The 24,705-nt window shown below is 39.3% G+C and overlaps 1 protein-coding gene across 1 annotated transcript in view; it reads left to right on the top strand.

Moving 5' to 3' along the window:
- The window catches only part of WDFY4 (WDFY family member 4), a 328,638-nt gene that overhangs the window by 197,530 nt on the left and 106,403 nt on the right, over nucleotides 1–24,705 (top strand). The window contains exons 40-43 of the mRNA XM_054572378.1: nucleotides 10,345–10,422; nucleotides 15,877–16,083; nucleotides 17,458–17,509; nucleotides 20,555–20,721. Coding sequence (XP_054428353.1) covers nucleotides 10,345–10,422; nucleotides 15,877–16,083; nucleotides 17,458–17,509; nucleotides 20,555–20,721 — 504 coding nt within the window. The remainder of the gene's footprint in view (nucleotides 1–10,344; nucleotides 10,423–15,876; nucleotides 16,084–17,457; nucleotides 17,510–20,554; nucleotides 20,722–24,705) is intronic.

Below are 24,705 nucleotides of genomic sequence, written 5' to 3'. Positions count from 1 at the left end.
TTGCAAAAATTCTGTTGTATTTTTCAATATACTTTTTATTTTGGAATACCTTTTATATACTTTTCTTATTTACAAGATCTGTCCAGAAAATATCCAGCAACACACTATGCAAAATAGAAGCATTTATTGAAGAAGATACAAGATACAAGAAACATTGTACATAAGACAATGATGCCTCAGTCCCTTTCAAAGTAGGCACCTAGAGACCTCACACAGTTCTCCCAGTTGCCATCAGCTTCCCCACCATATTTTCCTGAATCTCATCAACTGTCTGAAATCACTTTCCTTTCAAAGGTGATGTTAGTTTTGGGAAAAGCGAGGAGTCACAGGGTGCCAAATCTGGGCTGTAGGGGGACTGAGTAATCTGGGTGATTTGATGGTTTGACAAAAAACTTTGCCCGAGACAGACATGGTGCATGAGTGGGTGCATTGTCATGATAAAGCTGCCAATCACCAGTTGCCCCTAGATAATGGTCTTCTGAATCATCCAAGTAGTTTCTGTGGAGGAATGTTCAAGCTTAATGCAAAATGTGATACAGATTCATTGCACTACTTGCTCAGTCACTTTGAACACAGTGGGCACACAGATACATTTTCACTCAGTGGAGTCTACTGTACCCACTGACTAAAACAGTGAAGTCATCATTGTTTATGCATGCGCACTCTAGTACACTCTCCTTAGCTGCCAGGTTACATCACTATTATGCAAACTATTCTCATTATATTAACAATGGTTGGACTTTTTCCAGACAGATCTCATATATTCACTATTGCCATATACTCTTTACCCAATTTCCCATGTGGTTGACCTCTTACATTACCATGTGCATTTGTCATAGCTAAGAAACTAATACTGACTGGTACATTACTAGCAACTAAACTCTAGACTTAATTTTCTTCACCAGTTTTCTTATTAACCCAGGATCCAGTCCAAGGCACCATATTACATTTAGTTATCACATCTCCTTTGTCTCTTCTACTCTGTGACAATTTCTCAGACTTATCTTGTTTTCTTAAAAATTTTTTCAAATCCTCACCCAAGGATATGTTTATTGAGAGAGAGAGAGAGAGAGAGAGAGAGAGAGAGAGAGAGAGGCATTGACATGAGAGAGAAACATTGACTTTAGAGAGAAACATCAGTCAGCTGCCTCCCATACGTGCCCCAGTTGGGAACTGAACCTGCCGCCTAGATGTGTGCCCGGACCAGGGATTGAAACTACAATGTTTTGGCTTATGGGATGAAGCTCCAACCAACTGAGCCTTCTGGCCAGGGCAGAATTGTCTTGTTTTCATGACCTTGACAGTTTTGAGAAGTACTAGTCAGATATATTATAGAACATGCCTCAATTTGGGTTTAATATTTTTCTTATAATTATTCTGGGGTTATGGATTTTCAGAACAAAGATGAGGAGAAATGCCCTTCTTGTCACATCATATCAGCTCAGGGCTGCACAGCACCCGTGCGGCATCATCCCTAATGATGTAAGCCTTCATCATATGTTCACTGTGGTGTCTGGCAGATTTCTCCAGTACAAAGTTAGTATTTTTCCCTTTCCATACGTGATTCTTTAGAAGCAAGTCAGTAAGTGCAGCCCAGCCTTAAGTGGGGTAAGCAATTAAGTTCTGCCTCCTGGTGGGAGACGAATGTACGTACACTATTTGAAGGTTTTCTGTAAGGAAAGTTTCTCTTTTCCCCCTACCGACTTATTTATTCAATGTTACTTATACCAGTAGGAACACATCTGTATGTATAATTTGGGCTATAATCTATTAAGCTTGTTATTTTTTTACTCAAATTGTTTCAGCACATTGCTCATAGTATTTAATTGATCTCAAACTTGCTTTCACTGTAGTGCTCTTGTTCATTTTTGCACTGATCACAAATATAATTTCACATGAATTTTATGCGATTTAATGCAATTCCACTACAACCCTTCCTAACATTTTTTATGTGTGTATTATTCAGTAAAAGTTAGGTTATATTGCAGTAACAGATACTCCCAAGTCTAATTGCCCCAAAATATCAAAGATTTATTTCTCACTTGTGCTACAAGTGCATTGTGAGTTGGCAAGGAATCTGCTGCTGTCTTTTCCTCATTCAGCAACACTGGTTCAGGGAGCTACCATGTCCAGAACATTGAGTGTTGCTGTGACAATTGAAAAAGAGCTTAACAAATTGCTCACGAGCCCTTTGCATACTTCTGTAAACCTCTGCATTACTTCTCCCTGGCCTCACCTCACTCTGTGGTGGCAGGAAAGTGACCAATACTATGTTCCTACAGGAGGTGAGAACTAGAAATATTTGGCAAATAGTGTGCTAATGACTAGCACACTATATTTTTTTTCTGTGTAAATCTATATAGATTTAATTGTTGTTATTGTTAGCATACTGTTTTCTAAACTCACTTAAAAAAATCTTGATAGAACATAAACTTGGTCTCATATCCTTAAATACTTTATGACACCAAGGCTTTGGCAAACAGTTGTATAGGTTGTGTGCAAGGACATCTGGCCAAAGTGACAAAAGGAAGCTTAAATCCAGCCTTTGTTCCACTATTGAAGTAATCCATTCAGATCCAGGACTGTGTCTGCCTAAAGGGACACAAAGTTGCTTTATGGCTAGTGGTGGCCCTTTGTGATAACTGTTGGTGACTGCATAATATTTTATGATAAGTATGTGCTCATATTTAAATTGTTTCATTTTGTGCTATTATAAATAGGATGGTGGACAATGTTGTCCAGGGAATTTCTGTGTATATATTTTATGATTTCCTTGGAATAAATTACTAGCAGTGAAATGGTGAGTCAAAAGATTAAAATGAAATGCCAGGGGTATCAGCACATGGTGGATGAAGTACATACAAAGACTTGGCATTTCTCACTATTGAGTTTAGTCCCAGACCTGGCATGTATGGTGCTTGGCAGAGAGGTTTATAACTGTAATCTTGGCACCAAGTGTCTAAGCAGGATCTGATGGGCTGCCTTCAGATGTTGGCCTTTCTCATTTTTGCAAGGCCACACAACTGTGAATACAGGACTAATGATGCTTTAAACAAACAAGTATAATGACTGTCATCAATAGACAGCAGGCGCTTCCTATGGGACAGCTTGGGCAGGAGGGTCACCAACAGCTGGCCTGACCTAGGGGTGTCCCTGGCAAAGGTGGGCACGACCAAGTTGGGGTCAGCTCACTTAACGGTGACCCTCTGGGTGGGATGTGCCCCATTCCCCATTCCCAGATCTGACCTGTACCCTGTAGCCAAACCCTTCCCTAAGGAGGCACTGGGAGAGCAGGGCACAGGCACTTTAAAGCAGATCTGCTTTTCCTCAAATCTCCAAATGGCCTTTGTAGGCCCTTTGTTCTACTTCAAAGGTTCTCAAACTCTTTAATGCACAGGCAGTTGCTAAACAAAGGCTATTTAGCTCCAATAAGCCATGGAGAGCTCTGCTCTGAATTTGTCCCTAATCGATATGTCACATTCACTGCTGCCTAGGCAGATGGGCCTCTGCCCTTGAGCCAACACAAGTTGCCCTCCTCCTGTCTCCATATCCTGAGTATGACAAGTTTCCAGGGCATGAAAAGTCCCAAAGGTCAATAGGAGAGTAGTGTTAGCTTTGCACTGAGATATACAAAGTGGAAATGCACAAAGGAGAGAAGCACGTGGTAACACTTCCTGGCACTGCCACTTCCTGTATTGTTGGAATCACTTATCATCCCTTGTTCTTGGTTTCCTCTTCTGTAAAATGGGGATAACTAAGAGATTTGTCAGGAGGCTAAATATTAAATGTAATAATGCACATGGAAACTCATTTGTCAGTTGTAAAGTGCTGTGCTCATATTAGTTAACAGGATGTAATGTTGAGGGAACAGGCCAAAGAATAACAACTGTTTGGATGATCAATACCTTTGGATAATCCATCAGTGTGCCCTTGGTCAGTCCCTTCTCCCATCTTCCTAGTCTACTATTTAAACCTTCACCATTCTGTTCAGACCCTGATCTGCTCTGAGGGGAAACAGACCAACCTACCCCTACCACGTGTGAACAACCTCACTTCTCAGTGTTTCACATTGGCACCACCCTCAAGCCCTCGCTTGAGCCTCAGAGCACAAAGAACCTCTACTTTTTTCATTGCTCATTTCAACCACTACATGGGCTGCCAATCCCATTCTTATTTCTATTATCCCATAGAATCTGCACCAGTAGTGATATTTCTTTTTCATTTACTTTCATCCTTCTTACATCTACTGCCATGCTGCCCTCAGCCTAGCCATATACAGGCCACACAGCATAGTTATATCCTTTCTCTTACACAATATGGCCCTGCTCCCATCACTTTATTTTTCTCTTCTTCAGAATCAAGTTTCTTAAATAAGTTGTCTATATTCACTGCGTCCATTTCCTTACCTCTAATTTTCTAATTGCTAGAAATCATTGCTGTTTAATCATTCCTGTGAAATAACTTTTGCAGAAATTACCAAGGACTAATTTCATCAGACAAAACCAAAGGTCATTCTCAGATCTCATCTTACAGGATTTTTCTGATGCATTCACTGTGGTTAAAATGGCCCTTGGTTTCCATGACATTTCTTTTTCTGATTTTACTTAAACTTCCCTAGCTTGCTTTCTCCTTTCTTAAATTTCTCTGTGTTCAGGTTTCTGACCTTTTCTCAATCTCTTCTTGGTACTCACTGTTCATGGGAGAGCTTAACATTTCTTAGGATTTATCCTATCACCTGATTGCTCATGATTCACACCTGTATGTTGATCTTGGACCTTTCATCTGAGTTTTATTCTAAGGATGGCTAGCTGTACCTTTGACACTTCAAAATCAGCAGGTCCTCATATCACTTAAACTTGCTCTTTCTCTTGTTTTTGTGATCTCTCCTTTTTTTTTTTTTTTTTCAGTTTCCCTAATTTAATTCACTCAACTAGGTAAACCAGAAATTTTGGAGTATTCTTACCGTCTCATACAGTCACGATTTCTTACCAATTTTATGTTTCATATAGTTTTGAATTTAACTTCTAATTCACTCATTCACTGTGTGAACTCTCATTTGACTGCCTTTATATTATCTATTTCCAGTCTTGGCTTTATTAATTCCATCCTTCAAATTGCTACCAGAATGAGTCATCAACAATGTTGATGGGACCATGTGAGGCTTCTATTTAAAACCTCTCACTTAAAAATCAGCTAAAGCAACCTCTTGCTCAGGGAGACTTTTCAGGACATAATCCATGTCAAGGTCCCCTCTTCCATGTTGTGTCCTGTGTCATCCTGTGCTGGGTCCTCTGTCACCTTGTCCTGGGTTCTGCGATTACCCTGTGCATAGATCTGTCTCATTGGCCATGTCAGTTCTTAACCATTTGTCTCTTCCATTGGGCTTCATAAAATCAGATATAAGTTCATCTTTGTACTCCAATGCTAAAAAATAATAGGTGGTCAATGAATGTTTGCTGAACTAACAATAGAGGGTAAATTTGAATCTAAGAATGGAATATCCGAGCAAAGGTATCAACAACCTTGGGCTGTAGCCATTATAGACAGGTTATTTATGTATAAAGTAAGGATGATTTATAACTGAACTCATATAGTACTTTCCCTATTTATTTTGAAGCAACTATCAAGGTCAATGGTTTTCAATTATTCTTATCCTGGACTTACACAAAAAATAGTCTCTTTGAAAAGTGACCTTTTTCAACTTACAAAATAACCTGCTATCTTATCATATCTTCATAACATCTCTTCAGAGTAAACCAAGCAGGTACATGTTATAGATGATAAATCAAACTTCAGAAATATTAAGTTATTTGCCCATGAGGTGTATCCATTAAAGGCCAAGAACCAAGCTGTCTGAACATCTGTTCTTTCTACCTACCACACTCTCAATCAGCAACACTCAGAAAAACACAGACACCTGAATATCTTTTCCTGTATCTTGCTGAAGTCTGCCTGCCTGAAACTCCCTACCCTGGTTTTACTTTTCATCCCTCTTGGGCAAGATGGCACATTCGCTCTTTGATGGGAACTGCTTTGGGTTCAAGTTCTCCCCAACAGTTCTGTTCCCCTGTTGCATATCTCCAAAGCATTATATTAGAAAGAACACTTGGCTCTTGCCTTAGATATAAAATTAGTCAAATTTGTCAGCATTTCATGTCACTTGCCATGCTTATGATTGCTTTACTTATTAATGCATATAAGCATGTGATGGCAATATTAAAGAAAATTTTGCAAACAACAACCAAAAAAAGGAAAGGAAAGAAAAGAAAAAGAAATCAAAATCACCCTATTCCCACTATTCCAAAATAGTAGATTCACATTTTAGAAACTTTGCTAATACTTTTTTATTTTATTGATGTATAACATACATTTAAAAAGTGTTCAAATAACAAATACACAGATTTAAGAATTTTAACTGTGTAATCATGTAGTGAGAGCCTCTGTTTCATTCTTGATATTGGGAATTTGTGTCTTCCCTCTTTTTATCTTTGTCAGTGTTTCTACAAGTTTGTAAATTTCATCAATCTTTTCAAAGAACCATCTAGTTTCAATGATTTACTCCCTGTTCATCTGTTTTAAATTTCATTGATTTCTTCTCTTTGTAATTTCCTTCCTTTTGCTTGCCTTGAGTTTATTTTTTCTAATTTCTTGAGTGGGAGTTTAGATTACTGATTTGAGAACTTTACTTTTTCGTTTTCATTAGATGCTCTATGACACAAACATTTTAAAGTTACTTCATTTAAGTTTTTTAAAATTAAAAAAATAATTTTTAAGGTAAAATTATCTATATTTAAAATGCACAGCTTGATTTTTTTTGTGTGCTAGAACCATTTTAATAGATGCATCCGTCAATTCCAAGGAAAAAAGGTTTATGCATATATAACTTTTCCAGTTAACACCTGCAAGCATAAACAGCAATGATCTCAGTTTATAAATTCATTAGGGTCAGAAAATTGACCGATGTCATTTAACTGCTAGACTTACCAACAGTAAATTACAGATGAATTAGTGTCCTTTTGTTTCTCTTATCTCACTCTACTTGTCCAGAGACATTTTGTCAAGTTTCAGTGCAGCTCACTTCTAGCCAGAGATAATCTTTTCAGATAAGTACTCAGTTGCTCTGAATTTTGCTTATAATTATAACCTATTTAATCACAGAAGAACCCCTGCAGAGGTGGAGTTCAGAGTTGCATACAATAATAGGAGATCACAGTTTTGAAATCTAGCACAGATTAAAAACCGCAGATGTACCATCTATATAAGAAACAGCTTGATATTTTAATGCACATATACATTGTGAAATAATCACCACAGTCAAGGTAATTAACATATCCATTACCTCACATAGATCTGCCTTAGCAAATTTCAAGAATATAATATAATATTTTTAAATCTCCATTTTGATTTCTTTTTTGACTCATGGGTTACTTAGACTATTATTGCTTAATTTATAAATATTTGCAGATTTTCTTTTTGATACTTACTTAAAGCTTCATGCCACCATGTTCAGAAAAAATATAATTTTAGTTATTTGCAATTGCCTTAAACTTGCTTCATGTTTTATCATGTAGTAGATTTTAGTGCTAATTTCAATGTATATTCTGCAATTTTTGATTTCTGCATTTTGCTTACATTTGATTAGGTCAAGTTTGCTTATTATGTTCTTCAAATATTTTATAACTCTATCTTTCTTGTTAGATTGTTCTATTTAGTTACTGAGAAATGAGTTACCATCTTCCTGTACTATTATGTATTTGTTTCTCCATTTAGTTCTGTGATTTTATATATTATATATTTTGAAGCTAAGTTCTTAGGTGTTTCACATTTAGAACTTACACTTTCCTGATTGGTATATTGACCCTTTTGTCATTATGAAACATCTTTCTTTATGTTTAGTAACAATTCTTGCATTATGACTATTTTATTAAGTATTTGTACAACTTTACAAGATTTCTTTTGGTTAGTGTTAGTTTATCTTTTTTCAGCCTTGTGCTTTCAACTTTCTGTGTCCTTATTTTCATCAAGTGTTTTTTAGATGCAGAATTTACTTAGATTTCCTTTTTGATCCAGTGTGACTATGTTTATCTTTTATTTGGAGCATAGCCCATTTACATTTAATGTAATTAATGATATATTTAGTTCAAATCCACCTTAATGTTTATTTTCCATTTGTAGTATCTGTTGTTTGTTCCCCTTTTTCTCTTTTGGCATATTATCAACTGTTTTAAATTATTATACTTCCCTTCTATTATTATTAGTTGGATGTTACATATTCTTTTATTATGTTTTCAGTGGTTACTGTAGAAATTACAACAGGCACACTTACTCTATTAGAGTCTAATGTAACATGTAAATTTTAAGTACCCCCCATTTTTTTTTACAAAATTTTAAAGAAAGTTAGAATACTTGACTTAATTTACCCCACTCATCTTTTATTTTTTCAAGTATTTTAATTCCTCATTTTTTCAAATTCTATAGGAAGTTACCGTTGTTATTATTACTTTCCAGCAGCCAATATTCATTTATATATGCTAACATATTTATTATTTCCATAGTTTTTATTAATTCCAAAGTTTCATGCTTCATTATGGAATCATTTTCATTTTACCCAAAAAGCTCTTTAGTGTTTCAATTAGTGTTGTGCTACTGTTGGTGATGCATTCTCTCAGTATTATTCAACTGAAATGTTTTAGCTTTGAAAGATTTTTAGTGAATAGAGAATTTAAGTTTGACAGTTATTTTCTTTCAGGACATGAACATGTTTCACTGTCTTCTGGAGTCTACCATTCTCACTCTTATTCTCATTTTTAAAAGATAAGATGACTTTTTTCTCTGTGTTTTTCAATATTTTAAAATCATTTTGGTAGTTTTACTGTGATGGGCTCATATGTGGTTTTAAAAACATTTTTCTTGTTTTAGGTTTGTAGAATTTGTCAAATCTATGGCTATTGCCATTCATCAATTTCAGAAAATTCTCATTAGCCTTTCATATTGCCTTTGATCCAGTCTTTCTCTCCTCCCTTTTTGAGGCTCTATTCCACATATGCTAGATGCTTTATCCATATTACACATGTATCTAACTATCTCTATCTTTTTTATATTTCCCATACTTATATATCATTATATTTTAGCAAGGATATTTCTTCAAGTTTACTTATCCTCTATTCTGTTAAACTTACATGTGGAGTTTCTTATTTCATATAGTACATTTTACAGACTTAAAATTTTTATTTGGTTATTTTTCATAAATTCCATGCCTCTTGAGAAATTCTTCATATTGCTTTTTTCACCATATTACTTGCATTGTTTTAAGGTCAAGTTCTGTTAACTCTAATATCTGTATACATGTGTGTATATTTTTATTGTTTATTTTTCTATTGGTCATTTTTATGGGCCTATCTAGTAGTTTCTACTTTACTGCTGAACCTCTTGTATGAAAATTCCCTATTAGAAACTCAGATGACGTGATCTTTATCCAAAGAGAGCTTCTTTTGTCTTCTGGAATGTATTTGCAGTAGGGGCAATCACCATAATGTTCTCAGAGGTTGAGGTCTTAGGACCTGGGTTCCATCTTAGTAAGATTTGGTCTGTTTCCAATCTGCCTCGATCCCTGTGGTGCTGCCCTTCAGAGATCTCACCTTAAGGCCCAAATTCCCACTGGTTTCTACAAACTGAGACTGCTGGAAATTGTACTTATTTTCTTAGCCTCTCAGCCCCACACTGCTTATGAATTGGCAACTCCCTAAAGGGCATCATCACTGTAGAAAGCTGAGCTTACTTTTCTTTATTGTCTTATTTTGGGCTCTTGCTCCATTATGTTCTGGGTGCCTTGGTAAGTCTGAACTCCAATTTTTGTCTCCTTAGTCACCTGAGACTTCCAAAAGCTCTGTTAAGCTACCCTGCTTCCTAGCTGCCACTTTCTGTTTAGCTTCTCAGCCTCTTGTGCTATTTTCAAATGTGTAAGTATCTCAAGGAAAATTAAAAAGCACAGAAATTAGGCACTGAGAACATATCAAAGAGGTTTGTTTTTTTTTCTCTCTCCAATATCTTGGCTCCTTAAGTCTTGGCTCTCTTGGTAGCTCTCTACTTCTTAAATTAGATAATTCAAACCCAGCTCTTCTAGTTTTTGTTGGGAGGAAGATTTATCTGCTATAAGCTGGAAGTGGAAGTAACCCACAGACATGAATGTATGTTTATGAGTGTATCAGCGTAGATGAAATCTTTATTCATGAAGTGATTAGCTTGACTGACAAATTCCATGTTATTTCCTTTGGTAATTGGTCAGAGTAAAATTCTTATCTAAAATCAACTATCATTAAACTGTGACTTGTCTCTGTTTTCTAGGATTTTGTGTCATGTATTGAAAGTTACAGAAGAAGAGGACAAGAGCTCTATGCATCTTTATACAAAGATCATGTACAGGTAAAAAAACAAAACAAGTCCTTTCTCTATGCAATAGTCTGGAATCCACCTTGAACCTGAAATAAAGAATCAACAGGACCTTTGGTTTAAGTTCTAGACTGTCTGAGTCAATGATCATCATCAAGTCAGTCTGACTTGCATGAACTGTGCAAGGGGATTTGAATCCCTACTGCCAGCAACTGAGGAGATAGACAATGTATCTACCCATTCATCTTCTCAGGGTGTTCTCAGACCCCTTTGCTAGGAGCTAGGGACACATTTGTAAACACGGCAGGCATGGGCCTCACTCTCAGATAGCTTTACTATAAAGGAGGAATATACATTAAATAACTGCATAAATAAATACATCATTATATCTTATGATGAAAAATAGACACAAAATAGACACAATGAGCTATTATAACAGAAGAAAGAATTTAATTTGGGCAGATCACGAGCTCTCTCAAAAGAAGTAACCTGTAAGTTGAGATCTGAAGAAGGAGGAATATGAACTAAAGTGTTTTTGAAGAAGGGATTTTGGCTAAGGGGAGGGCATGCATGAAGATCCTGAGTCAGGAAAAAGCTGAACGTCATCAATTAACTGGAAGGAAGAGAAGTGACTGACCTGAACTGGGAAGGGTGAGGATGAGACAAGATGGGAGCAGCCAGTACTTGTTACCACATTAGGGATTTTACCATTTGTTTGTTTGTTTGTTTGTTTTTTAAGTACAATGGGTTGCCACTGATGAGGGTAGTTTTAGATATTAAAAACACCTCTCTAGGCATGATAATCTGTGCAGTCTAGGTAAAGAGTACTGGCTGTTAAGCCAGTAAGACTGCTGTTTAAATCTTGGGTCTGCTTCTACAAAAACCTGCAGTCTGAGCCTCAGGCTCCCAATCTTTAACACGAGATGATACTTCCTGTGAAGGCTAAAGAGCCACTAGAAAGCACCTAGGCAATGGCTGGCAGGAAGTGTCCCGTATATGGTGATGGAATGGCTAAGAAGTTATTTTTATTTGGTTTTGTTAAAATTGTTTTAAATGATTGCTAGTAATAGGACACAACACATAATATTAGAACCTTACTAATTATATTATTTATTTTATAATTTCTCTCTTCCAAAGCTTGTGCTCTACATTGAGGGTTCATAAAACTTATTAGGCAGACAAAGTAAAGAAATAACTACAAACAGAGTGATGAGGCCAATAACAGGATGTTCTACTGTGAGGAGAGAAACAGCGGGGGGTGAGGAGACATTGGAGCTTGTGGGGTGGGGTGAGGGGTCAAGGAATGGTGATACAGTGGTGCCTAAGGGCAGGGAAAACAAAATAAGTTCTGATCAACAAAAGGCAAGTAACCTGGTCTGATTCTCTCCATATAAGCTCCTTTGGGAGTCTACCACGTGCCCTGGAAATACGGGTTTGAGACGTGCAGCCTGCACTGCAGAAACACAGTCTGGAAACACAGCCCCCAGGTTATCTTATGAGTAAGCAGATTGTCAGATGTGTCACAGGTAGGAGAGGAGTTTTAGGGTATTAAGTGCATCTGGGAAGGACAGACCTCAGCAGAGTCTCCAAGCCCAGAAAGAAAAGATCCAGCCTTCTAGATGGTGGTCTGGCTCATTTTTATCAGCAGGCCTGACTGGGGCTTGAAGAGTTGAAAAAGTTGTGCAGACTTTCACTGTTGATTGAGGTATACTCAAGAAAGTCAGCATTCTGAGGCTAATCCATAAGGATACTTTCCAAGTGTTTAAATGTTTCAGACAGATTGTTTCCATGTTTAAAGGAACACAGAGGCAATCATTTTCTGCCAGAGATAATGGGGTCTGGAGCATTCACCAAATTTTTTTAAGGGGCAATACACTTTCCCAATGCAGGGTCCACCTCACTTCCAGCAAAGTCAAGTCCAAAGTCCAGAAAGAAAGAAAGCTTGTGAAGACTGTCATGTTCTTCAAGAACTACTTCTTTGAGGTGCACTCAGTGAGGTCCTCCCAAGAGGGTGGTGATAATGAGATTCAGGGGCCCAAGCCCACAGGGTTCTCAGCCATAGATTGCACGAGACTTTTCTAATATGACATTTTACCTATGACTAAGAAGTCATTGGAGATGGTAGGAGCCCACCACATGACAAGATAACATGACCAGTACTCAGTGCTCTGGAAGTTAACCCAGGCATCATTATGCCCCATCATTATCTCAGCAGCAAATTGAGCAATTCTGAAATTTAATTTCCCAAATTTCTCATCATTCTAGAAGTCCTGGCTAAAAACAGCTGCTTGTCCTCTGGCCCTTTGCCTTTTCAAATTCTATTTGTTCCCTCCTCTGTGGTCCAGATGCTCTGGTTCTACTCCGTTATGTACACAGCCCATCCTTTCTTATATCATGTCCTCATCATAATTTACAGAAATGCCTCCTTATGCCTATGCTGGTTTTATAACACCGAAATCTTCACCAGTTAAAGATCATTGCTATATGCCTCCCACCCCAGGAATTGCCTTTCTTTCAGTAGTGTGGTGCACTGTGCACTCAATTCTGGGCTCTCTAGGGACCAACAGGCTGTTGCCATTTCTTGCTCAGTGTCTATTTGTCCATTAAATTTTGTCATAGCTCTTTCAGATGTAAGTATTTAGTCAACTCAAAGTGACTTGGCAACAGATGAAATGTTCTGTGCTATTAAAAATCCAGGAGAACCACAGGCTTCAGGGTCCAGGCATTCAAGCTCTACTGTAATGAATCTATTTTCTCTCTCTCCCTTTCTCCCCTCTCTCTCTTACACACACATGTTCACATAAATGCATGCAAATGTATGAGTTACTAATGTTTTTGAGGCACCAGAGCACATGAATGAGAGAGCATGTGAGTATGAAGAGAACTCACATTCTGTTCCCTGGGCTGCACATCCTACAATGAAGCTGGGTTCATGGAAAACCATTTTATAACTTGTTCAAAGCCCACTGTATCCTTACCAAGTTGCAAGGCTCTACGCTATATCTGTCTGAGGGACACTTTTCCTGATGCACATAAAGGTGTCCTGGGACTGTGGTGAGTGGCCCTAGATATGTACCTGCACATTTACCTGTCTGCACTGTCTCCTCTGTATGGGCTCCATGGCACCATTGCCAACCCTGGGGAATGATGCACACCAGTCCATCAATAACCACTCACCACCACTTGGATTCCCCAAAGCCAGGGCTAGATTCAGCCCTACCAAAGCACCGGAGACTGAAAGCAGGGAAGGTTGCCCAGAGGAAAGTCTTAATGATGCTATCCAAGAGTTTCTTTTCAGCTAAAACTCATAGCTGCCTCTAACATATCAGAACCCCTGCCTTTGAGTCTCTGGTATGGCATTGGGCTCACTTGAGCTTTGAACTGAAAGAGAACCTTGCACTGTACAGAAACATGGGCATGACAGAGCACTTTGCAGATGTGGGAACTCAGGGCTCTTGCTATTTAGTTACCTCATGTCCTCTGTCCCGGGACCACATGAAGCTTTCTATTGTGGTCTAGCAGTCATTCATCTCTGAGGGGTCTAACCACTGACACACAGCTGTGTGACTGCAGGTACTCAAGACAATTCAGTTTGCCTGTGATGAAGACTCAGGGAGCTACAGTTACATTGGCGGAGGCTTGAGGTAGAGAGGATGATCTTAAAAGACTAATTCGAAGCCCAGGGTAGACAATGCAATAGCTCTGGATTGTTCATCTTCTATGAAGTGCAGTACGATACTGCAAACACAGCAAAAATTTCCAGGGAGCTAAAATATTTTCCCCAAATAAGAGTTCATTTCATTTAACTAAATCCCTGTAAAAGGCTTTGCATAGTCATTATTTTTCTGGAGTTCTTTATTAAGTAGTTGGAGTATAGTATAAAATACTTAAACTGTTTTAGATATGAATGTAAGAACTGTGGAGAAACAAAATAATCTTGTTTCAAAATAGGATTTGGTTTATTCACAATAATACTAACTGATTAAAATGGGTGAGGCACTATATAAAACTTTTGATTTATTCCCTACATAATTTCATGGTTTTATTATTATGATAAAGTATTAACTAAATTTGACTGATGAGGGAGCTAAAGTTCCTTCAGGTTAAACAGCTCATGAATTGCAGAAACATGATGACACCCCAGGTTTATCTGATGCTGAAGACCATGTGCTACACATTATTCTGTCTCTTATATTTTCATGCAAGTTTTCAAGTTCTGAGAATAATTGACCTGTTAAAAATGGTCTTTGAAGTAATACTGGCAGAAACCATGAATTAATAAAATGAAACCTGGCTCCCAGGAAAACAATCTACTCCACAGGCTCAAGCAAAGGCTCTCGAATCAGACAGAGTGGGTTTAAATTTCAGCTGTCACCTGGAGGTCCTTGGAGGAATTGCTTCTTCGCTCCTAGACTTGGTTTCCTTATGAGGATAATAGAAGCCTTACTTGTGTAAGTTTCACTCATGGAGCCACTGGGAAGAGGAAATGAGATATAGTACATGAGGGGCTCAGCTTAACACATGATAATGAGTTTCTTTCCTTTTTACATTAAGTTTATGTGACCTGTGCTTCTTGTTTCACCTTTCAATTTCTGAAAAATTAAAATTAAAATTTAGGGCAAATATCATAAACTATTTGAATAATTGTAAAAGTTTGCCCTTCAGGCAAAGTTGATTCTACTGCCCAAACTGAATTGAAATGTTCCTTTGACAGGTGATGTACAAAACTTGAATGTAGCATATGAAAGCAGTTTAAGGGTGTTGATGTGGAAGGTTTGAGTTATACCCTAGCAGAAAGTGTAATAGTCAAGTACTACAGGCACAAACTATGAGGGTTTCATTAATATTAAAGGTTTTAACTTCTGAGAACATTCTAGAATCCTTGAACATTCTAGAAACATATATTAGGATTTAAAAGACCTTTTGATATCACCCAGGCCAAACCTCTCATTTCATAGTTAGAGATGTTCAGGGACAGAAATAACTTGCTTAACTCAACCCATTGCTGGTTAGTTGGCTAATTCCCACCACACTGCCACTCCAGAGGACCAAAAGAAATATTTTCAGCATCGTTTTAGAAGGCTAGAGTTGTGGTAAAATTTCCTGTCCATTTTGAATGATAGAGGTCAGGTAAAATTCTATATCCATTTTATAATGTAGCTGTCCAATCCACTCTAATGATTAGCAGCAAGACCTTTGTGACCTGTTGCTCTCTATCCAACACCCAACAGTCACATGGCTCTGAATTCCAAACAGCTGATGGTTTTTTCCTCCCCTACCCAATATTAAATGGTCTCAAAACTGAGAAACCAATTTCTTCTCCAGGACAAGTCTTAGATATACTAAACACTCTGTGGGCACTTGGGGATACCTGTTAGAGGGACAGTTTTCTCAATCATGAGGGACTTGGTCTGTTTGCCCCAAGAAGTTTGGAGTCAGGCTTGAGAGTAAAATGTCCAGGGGTAATGCCACACTTCTGTTTTCCAGAGACGGAGATGTGGCAATATCAAGGCAGCCAAAGCCTGGGCCCAGATCCAGGAGCAGCTTTTTGGGGAGCTGGGGTTGTGGCACCAGCCAGCACAAGCCACACCCTGTTCCCGGTGGGAACTGGACTGGAGAGAAGGACCTGCTCGCATGAGGAAACGCCTCAGATGCTTTTCTCTGCTGGAGGCCCTGGGTGCAGAAAAACTCAAGGTAAGAGTCCCATGCAGCAAGACAATGATGCTTCAATGCAGGAAGAGTAGGGTATAGTTTCCTTAGCTTTTGCATCTCATGTTGTTTTCATCAGGACTCTTCCTGGTGTGCTTTGCAAGAGCTTTGATATAGGCAGGTAGGAGAGAAAATGTATGCAGTTAAAGCAGGGTTGCTCTAATCTATTCTCAATGCTGTTTAACAGAAAAAAAATCACTAACCCTCCCAGGTAAGAGAGGAAGGATGCTATAACCACAGCCTAAATAAACAAACCAATGAGTGAGTGAATGAATAGGTAAGTGGTTCATATCTACACCACTGACCCAAACCACACTTACATCCACAAAAGTCCAGTGGAATAATCTGATTGCCATTGTTGAGAAAGAGCCATGTGATCACTGTCAGCTTGCCCAAGTTACTTGTTGTGGAGCAGTCATGACCAGCACTGCTCTGGGCATAATTGTACAAGCAAATCCCATGGCAAGTTTTACAATGGGAACATCTGGAATTCGGCTATTTCTGCAAGCTCAAGCCAGTGACCAACTTAGTTTAAGTGACATTGAAGCTGCACTGAATTCCTAATCAATGGAATCTAGGCAGGCCTCAGGGGCTTACTGTAATGAAGCTTGAACTCTGTGTCATCAGACTTACACTTTTGACTTTTTAAGGAGCTGAGAACCAGTTGGATTGGTAGTGGATCTAAAAAAAAATCTGTTAATAGCTTTTTATTTCTTCATTGAACAATTCATGATTTAAGAAAGTCTAAAAGCAAGCCCTGCAAACACTGGGCAGGACAATGCAAGACAATGTTTGTCTATTTTCTAGTCTGTAACCTCAGAATCTTTTATTCACATTAAATCCTTTATAAAACCTAATGGAAAAATTATAATTCATTTATTCAGTATATACTTTAAATTTTAATGTATTGTCAATGAACATCTTGTGGTATATAGTATATTTCCCTCAATATATTTCTTAGGAAATAGAGGCAGGAGAAATAAGTAGCCCACACATTGTGCTGGTGACCAAGAGAGAGGCTGGCTGCGAATCCAAGTCTCTGACCCTGACCCCGCTTCAGGGGGGCCCACACCACAGATCCAGGATGTGATCTAATCTCATTTTGGCATCATTTTTGGTGATTACTGTAATCCTACTTAATGGAAGATAGTGGGTTTTTCCCCTTTGACTCAAGAACATTAATACTTGCATTTTATTGTGGTCCTTTAGGATTTAGCATTTTCTCTCCTGGCGTCTGAGTCTGGAGTATGTGATTTATTTGAAGGAGTCACATGCTTGTGTATATGAATTTGTGGAATGAGGGGTTGCATATAGGCAGTACCCAAGATTTAATTTCTCTTTTCTCTCATTTTATTTCAGGAAAGTCAAGAGAGAAATGGTGATATTTCTCAAACAAATGCTGAAAACAAAGGTATTTAGTTTATCAATTTACCTATTTTTTTTATTTAAAAATTAAACTAATTTTTTGTTTTATTTAATATCTCATTAAAGAGATGAAATCAATATTTTGGAGTAAGAAAATACTGCAGGTCTAGGGTACATAGTGCTAAGACTCTCTTCATTACTATGCTCCCCAGAATTAAGAGAAACCTACTCCAGACCTCAGAACCCTCTTAGGGGGAGAATTTTATATTAACATTGAAACAATACAAATTTTTTTCAGGGAAACTATCTTGTCAATTTGCTCTATCAGGGAAGCCTTAAAAGTGCCCCAAACAGTACAAATACATGTTCAATAGTATATGACACAAAACACATAGGAAGTTGCCCTGGCTGGTATGGCTCAGTGGATTGAGTGCCAGCCTGCAAAGCAAAGGATCGCCAGTTCGATTCCCAGTCAGGGCAAATGCCTGGGTTGTGGGCCAGGTCCCCAGGAGGGGACTTGTGAGTAGCAACCACACATTGATGTTTCTCTCCCTCCCTTCCCTTCTCTAAAAATAAATTTAAAAATCTTAAAAAAAAACACATAGGAAGAAAAAAAAACAGACTGTTTTAGAGTAAACATGGGTAGAACAGATATTTAATAGTCCTTACACTGAACTCTCTGATTATAAATATGACAGATAAAATAGTCATTATTATAGTAGTCCCCCTTTATACATGGGGGATACATTGCAAGACCATATGCTATGTTTTTCCTATACATTCACCCCTCTCCACTTAAAGGAAGCACTCTGATGCTTTGGGATAATTATTAAGTAAAATGAGCACAAACCCTCTGATACCATGACAGTCAATCAGATAACTGAGGTGCCACTAAGTGACTAACAGATGGGGACCATACATGGAGTGGAGACACTGGATGGAGGGAGAAGCACTTTCTGGATGGGATGGAGCAGGATTGCTGGAGTTTCATTATGCTACTCAGAACAGCACACAATTTAAAACTTATGAATTGTTTATTTATGGAATTTTCTATTTAATATTTTTGGACTGTGTTTAACTGCAGGGAACTAAAACCAGGGCAAGTGAAACCACAGATAAGTTTAGTACTTCCCAAGCTAAAAAATACTTTGAATCATATTTTATGCTTATATTAACTGTTTATTTTTATCATTTTCATGGAGGAATTTGATTAAGTTGATTTGCTGAAAATGTAGGCTTTATTTTCAGAGGTCATTTTGGCAAGAACACATTGATACACGTGGACACACAGATGTACACACTGTATTTCAGGGTTTGTGTGTTCTACCAGACTCTGCCTTTTGCTCAGGCATCCCTGTCTGTGACTTTCACTGTATCCTAGGCTGCAACTAGTGTCATTGTTTTAACCAAATGACAGCTTCTTAGTGTTGATCGTGTTGTCCCATTTAAGATCTTAGTGCTGGATTTTCTATTGAGCCGGCTATCTTGCCAGCCTGTAGCATTTCCCAAAAGTGGAGATCCTGGGCTCTGAATCCCAATTTGATATGGGGACCCCACTGTGATTACAATGTTATGATAACATTGTAATATCCATTTGTTTCTCTTCCTCCACCTAAAGGCCCACAACTTAAGATCAGAATGAGAATCTGCCTGCTCTCTCTTTCAGAGGGGATGGCTACAGAGAGTGCAGTTGTGGAAAGTATGTACTGATTTATTAAACTATGGTCGTGGGTTGCTGACTCCTCTGGTCCTTTGGGAGCTCAATCAGTGGAGAAGAAAAGGCCTGTGGGTCTCCACCATGACTTTCTGGGTACCTGTAACTACATAGCATTCTCCCTGCTGGGGAAAGCCTGAAGCAGACACTTTTGTTTATCCATATGTGAGAGTCCCAGGTGAGAATGAGGTCACAGAGGTGAGCATCTTGGCATTAAAAAAAAAGATCTGCTAACTCTTTGACTTCACAGTCATGTGGAGTGTGCCTGCTCCAGGCAGGTGGACACCCAGGAAAGGGTGGAGGAGTAGAATCTAGAAAGTCACATAGGTATGTTCTTAACTGGTACCCAAACACCCATGCCCAGGAATGTGTCCTTAGGACACAAATGACTTCAGCATAGTACATTCACGGAAGTACAGAAACACAAACCACCTGTATCTCAAAAATATAAGAGATGGGTTAGGCGATTATGAAAAATCCACACAATAGAATATTGTTTTCAAAGAACTTCTAATAGATTAGATGAGTACTCATGATACAATCTTGAGTAAAAAAAAAAAATTAGAAAAAACTATAAAAGCAGTATAATTCCTATAATGTCAAAAATTACATATGTGTGTGCTTATACATATACATACAGAGAAGATATCAGAAGTAAATAAACCAGTGGACAGTGGTTTATTGGTGGACAGTGAGGACAAACAATGAGGTGTAGACAGTGAGGACAAACAGCTTAGAGCTGAAAAGCTCAGACTCTGGACTCAGAGGGACATGGTTCAGGTTCTGCCTCTATTATAGCAGCCATATTACCTTGAGCAAAGTATTTAGCTGCTTTCAATTTTCCCATTTGTAAACTGAGGATAAGTAGAATCTACAACTGATAGGACTAGAATAAAAGTGTCATTAAAAGTACCCAGCACAGAGAATGTGCTTACTAAATTGGATCTGCTATTATTAACACTACCTCTGGGTATATGAGTATTTGTTTTATTTTTCACAATTTTATGGTTTTTCCAAGTTTTTTTTTATTGTACAATAAGAAGATAGTGTTTCCATAATTTAAAAAAAAACAACAAAAAACATTCTTTTCAAAGAGTGAACAAAGTGAAATTCAGATAAAGCAAACCCTGGTGGAGCAGCCAGGCCTGGACACGCCATCTAGAGGGAATCAACTGGAGGGTGTGTTGACCACACCACAGGGTCAGAGGGGTGGTGTACACTTTCAGAAACAGCTAGGGACAAGCTGAGATACACACCACTCATGTCTTCCCTGAAATCTTGTTGTTCCCCACAGTGATTCAGGCCCAGACTGCACACCACCCTTTGTGATGTCAGGTAACGCGTGCCAAAATTGTGTGTCACTTTATGCCACTGCAGATGATCTGACACCGAAGGAAGCTGAGAGCGAGAGAGGCGAGGTAGCAGCAGACTGCACCCAGCTTACCTTCTTCCCTGCCTTACATGAAAGTCAGCATTCTGAAGATTTCTTGGAACTGTGTCAGGAAAGACAAGTTATTTTACAAGAGCTTCTTGATCATGAAAAGGTAATGCAGCCCATCATGACAGTTTTTTCAGGGTGATCAGATATGAGACACCTAAGCTTTCTTCACTCATAAGGAAGGGAATAGCTCCCTCCACTATAAAAAAAAAAATCAATACACATGCTCCTGAATGCATGTGCCCAGGGCAGGCATGCAAATGGAACTACCCTCCCTGCCTCAAAATATTTTAAAGGTGAAAATCAAGTTAATAAACTGTTAAGTGAAATATGCTCTAACCTTTATAATACCTGGGAGACCAGTTTTAAATGTAGAATTCTTGACCTTCTTGTAGTTCAACACCTCGGCTCCTGCCTGCAGCCTGACCACCCTGAGGAGTACAATAAAAAATAGTGCTTCCATAAGTGCTCCTATCTTGAGGGGCTTTTGGACACCCAGACCCATATGCCCAGCTGCTCCCACACCCTGCACCTCTCAGGCCTCAGGGTATAAGGATACTTCTGGCACCGTCAGCCCTCAGAAGTGTGAATTTGGAGATACAATGCACAGGGCCAGGAGGCAGGCTGGAGCAATTAGCAGGGAAGTCTACAATTTGGGATGCCTGGAGCTGGCTTGGGGGACATGTTTCTTTGGTATGACTGCAGGAGGGCCAGAGGGGTCTCCCTGAAATGTGGACCCAGTGCAGGGTTCCTCTTTCCCAAGTCTGAGAAAGGTAGGGGAATTGTGAAGCATGTGGCTTAGAGCAGAAAAGACCTGAGCTCAAATCCCAAATTAGCCACATACTACATACATGGCATATCTCCTAACATTTGGGAGCCCTAATTTTTCTTATTTTCAATATGGAGTTTATACCAACCACATCACAAGATTCTTGTAAGGCTTAAATGGAATAAAGAGACTAGCTCAAAGCTAGACACATGTGAGGTTGCCCATTGAAGGCTATCTCTTCCCTTTCCAAGGGTTGATTGGTTTTAAGGGCTAGGTGGACATTAGGGTTTTATCCATCAACTCCTCTGTATGGAATATAGGTGAAGGAGATGCCTCAGTAAAACAGAAATCAGCAAGCCATGCAGTAGCCATACAGAGGTGTGTGCCTGAGAGCTGAGGGCCAGCTGGGCCTCAGGGTGGATAGAACTAGATCTGAACTAAGGGCTACAGAGTAAGCAGCTTGGATTTCCAGGAGCAGGACACAAGCTCAGAGAGCCTGTGATGAGCATGAGCAAGGTACAGAAACTAAAGCATGTCCTTTCTAGGGGCAGCTTTCTTGAAGAGAATCCTGGAGGGTGTTAAGCAGGGACTTACTGCTTGAAGGGGTTGGAAAGAAGAGCTGGCCTAAAGTACACTTGCCAAATGGACTGCTGCAAAATTTTCAGCAAATTGCTTAGCTACTTTCAGATTTTGATAACAGTTCAAGCAATACAGTCCTGTGACAACAACATGTCCTTCTTATACCTGCTTAACCCAAAGTTTTCAGGCATAGAGCACATTGGCAGGTCTTCCTCATACCTTTCACCATGTCTTTGCTCACACTGGTTCATCTATGTATAGTGCCCTTCCCACTAGACTCCCAGCATCTGACAATATGAAGCTGATATTTTTAAATTTTATTTTTCAATTACAATTTACATTCCATATTATTTTGCATTGGCGTAAGGTGTACAACATAGTGGTCAGACAACTATATACTTTTTAAGTGTTCCCCTCGATATTTCCAGACATACTTGGCACCATACATAGTTACCAAAAAATATTATTGATTATATTATATACTGTACTTTACATCCACATGACTATTTATTAACTACCAATTTGTACTTTTTAATCCATTCATCATTTTCACCCAAATTCCCCCTATCCATGGCTATCATCACTATGTTGTCTGTATCTGAGTCTGTTTCAATTTTGTTTGTTTATTTATTTTTTTATTTAGACTCTACATGAAAGTAAAATCATATGCTATTTGTCTTTCTCTGATTGACTTATTCACTTAGCATAATACCCTCTAGGTCCATTGATGCTGTTACAAATGGTAAGATTTCACTCTTTTATGGCCGAATAATATTTCATTGTATATATGTACCACAGCTTTTTTATCTACTCATCTATCGATGGGTACTTGGGATGTTGATCTTGACCACTGACTGCTCTGAGACCTGGAAAACTGGTCTCTCTGTTGCTGTCTCCACTGCCTTCTGCATCACCTCCTATCCATGATCTCAGTACATAGGCTAACCATCACTACATCTGTCTGCCTCTCTCACTGCATTGATGCTCCTTAACAGAGGGATCTATGGGTGCCTAGTCTCAGGAATGCCTGGAGAAGTCATTTAATGCTAATGAATGAAGGTTTATTAAATTCATATGCATTTTATTTTGATTATGGAAGTAATATTATATCTTAAAACAACATACATGTATAGTCTTAGAAGTCTGGACACGACATGTCTCAGCTGGTTCTCTGCTTAGGGTCTTACAGGGCTGAAGCTGAAGTGTTGGCAGGGATGCACTTCTTTCTAGAGGCTCTGGGAATGAATTTGTTTTCAAGTTCATTTATGTGTTGACAGAATTCAGGTCCATATTTCTGTAGGACTGAGCTCCCAGTTTCTTTGCCTGCTGCCAGACCGAGCTCATGCTTAGGTTCTAGAGGCTGCACACATCCCTTGCCTTGTGGACCCCTCCCTCCATGTTCCAAGCCAGCTGCAGCAGGTGGAGTCCTCCTTACCTTTCCAATATCTCTGCTGTATGGGCAAGATGAGTTTTGCTATTGTCTGGACCTGTGTTCTTTTCATGAGTTGTTTTCATTTCTTTCATTGGGTTGTACTTGTTACCTCTGATTTCCTGGTAAATTGTAGGAGAGATTGTTTCCTGATTCTGCCTGAGTTCCTCCAGTGTCAGGGGAACTAAACCACCAGATACATCAGCTCCCTGAAGAAGTATATTTGGAAAGAGAAAGGCCAGGGCCACAGGGGACAGGTTCCCTAGGGGTAGGGTGTGCAGATGCCATGGGCAAATGCTATACAGACCCCACCTACCTAATGGCACCTCCGCCACTAATACGCCCAGTGACTTTGGGTAAGTAAAGACCCACTCCTGAGTCTCATTTCATTTATCTTTAAAACGGGACTATATTCCTTGACTCATCAGCTTGTGTCAAAGAGTGAAGAGATGCTATATGTTCCTGTCCAAAACTCTGCCCAGTGTTGGGTGAGAGCTCAGTGGGTTGTGTCTGCTGTTGTCACTGTGGTTGTTGCTCTTCTTTTAATTGTCCCTTAGGATTTGTTCTCTCACCCCAAGAAGGAAAGAGGAGTGGGGTATGAACCCTGGTATCTAGGCCATGGCTCTGAGAAAGTAGGAAAAGACTTGTCAGTGCAAACAATGAATTGCTTTAATTCAAACCTGTCCCCAGCCAGGCTCTCGGTGCTCCTGTGAGGCAGGGAACTTCAGGGGTTAAGGAAATGCTGTGGTGAGAGCTTGGGCAGAATGGGGGACTCGAGGATCTAAATGGTCTGTTGTCCCTCTGAGATGGTGGGTGATGAGACAGTGGGTCAGAGAAGAGCCCATGAGAGGCCTGACCTGCAAGGATGGGGCCCTTGTAGGAGTTCTATGCTCCCTACAAAATGCAACATTTTGTGGAAAAGAAGGAAGATGCTGGGTTTCGGGCCTGGACTGATGTGTGGTTAAACCGAGGAGGCTCTTCAACTTAAAAGATAAGGTAGGAAGTAACACATGGAGGTAGGCCCCAGAGCTCAAGAACATCCTTGAGTCAGAAGAGATGAGTCAGATCTAGACTAGAGAACTCTTTGTGGATCATCCCCAGCTGGCTGGTGGGTAGATGAGGCCTCTGTGACCAGGCCCTGTACATCTCCTCACAGCCTGATGCCCACCTGCTAACCACACCCCTGAAGCTGAGGCCTCCTGCTGAGTGAGCCTCTCCTGGTGGCACAATGCACTCAGAGCCCTGGGCCGCTCACAGAACCCTGGACCTCCCTCAGCGCGCTGCTCACTCTGCTGCCAGCATCTCTCTCATCA

The sequence above is a fragment of the Pteronotus mesoamericanus genome, unplaced genomic scaffold (assembly GCF_021234165.1).
Source record: "Pteronotus mesoamericanus isolate MK-2021 breed Mesoamerican mustached bat unplaced genomic scaffold, CSHL_Meso_final contig_230, whole genome shotgun sequence".
NCBI classification, from domain to species: domain Eukaryota; kingdom Metazoa; phylum Chordata; class Mammalia; order Chiroptera; family Mormoopidae; genus Pteronotus; species Pteronotus mesoamericanus.
Note: the sequence above shows the minus strand (reverse complement) of the source record. Positions and strands in the feature narration are given on the sequence as shown.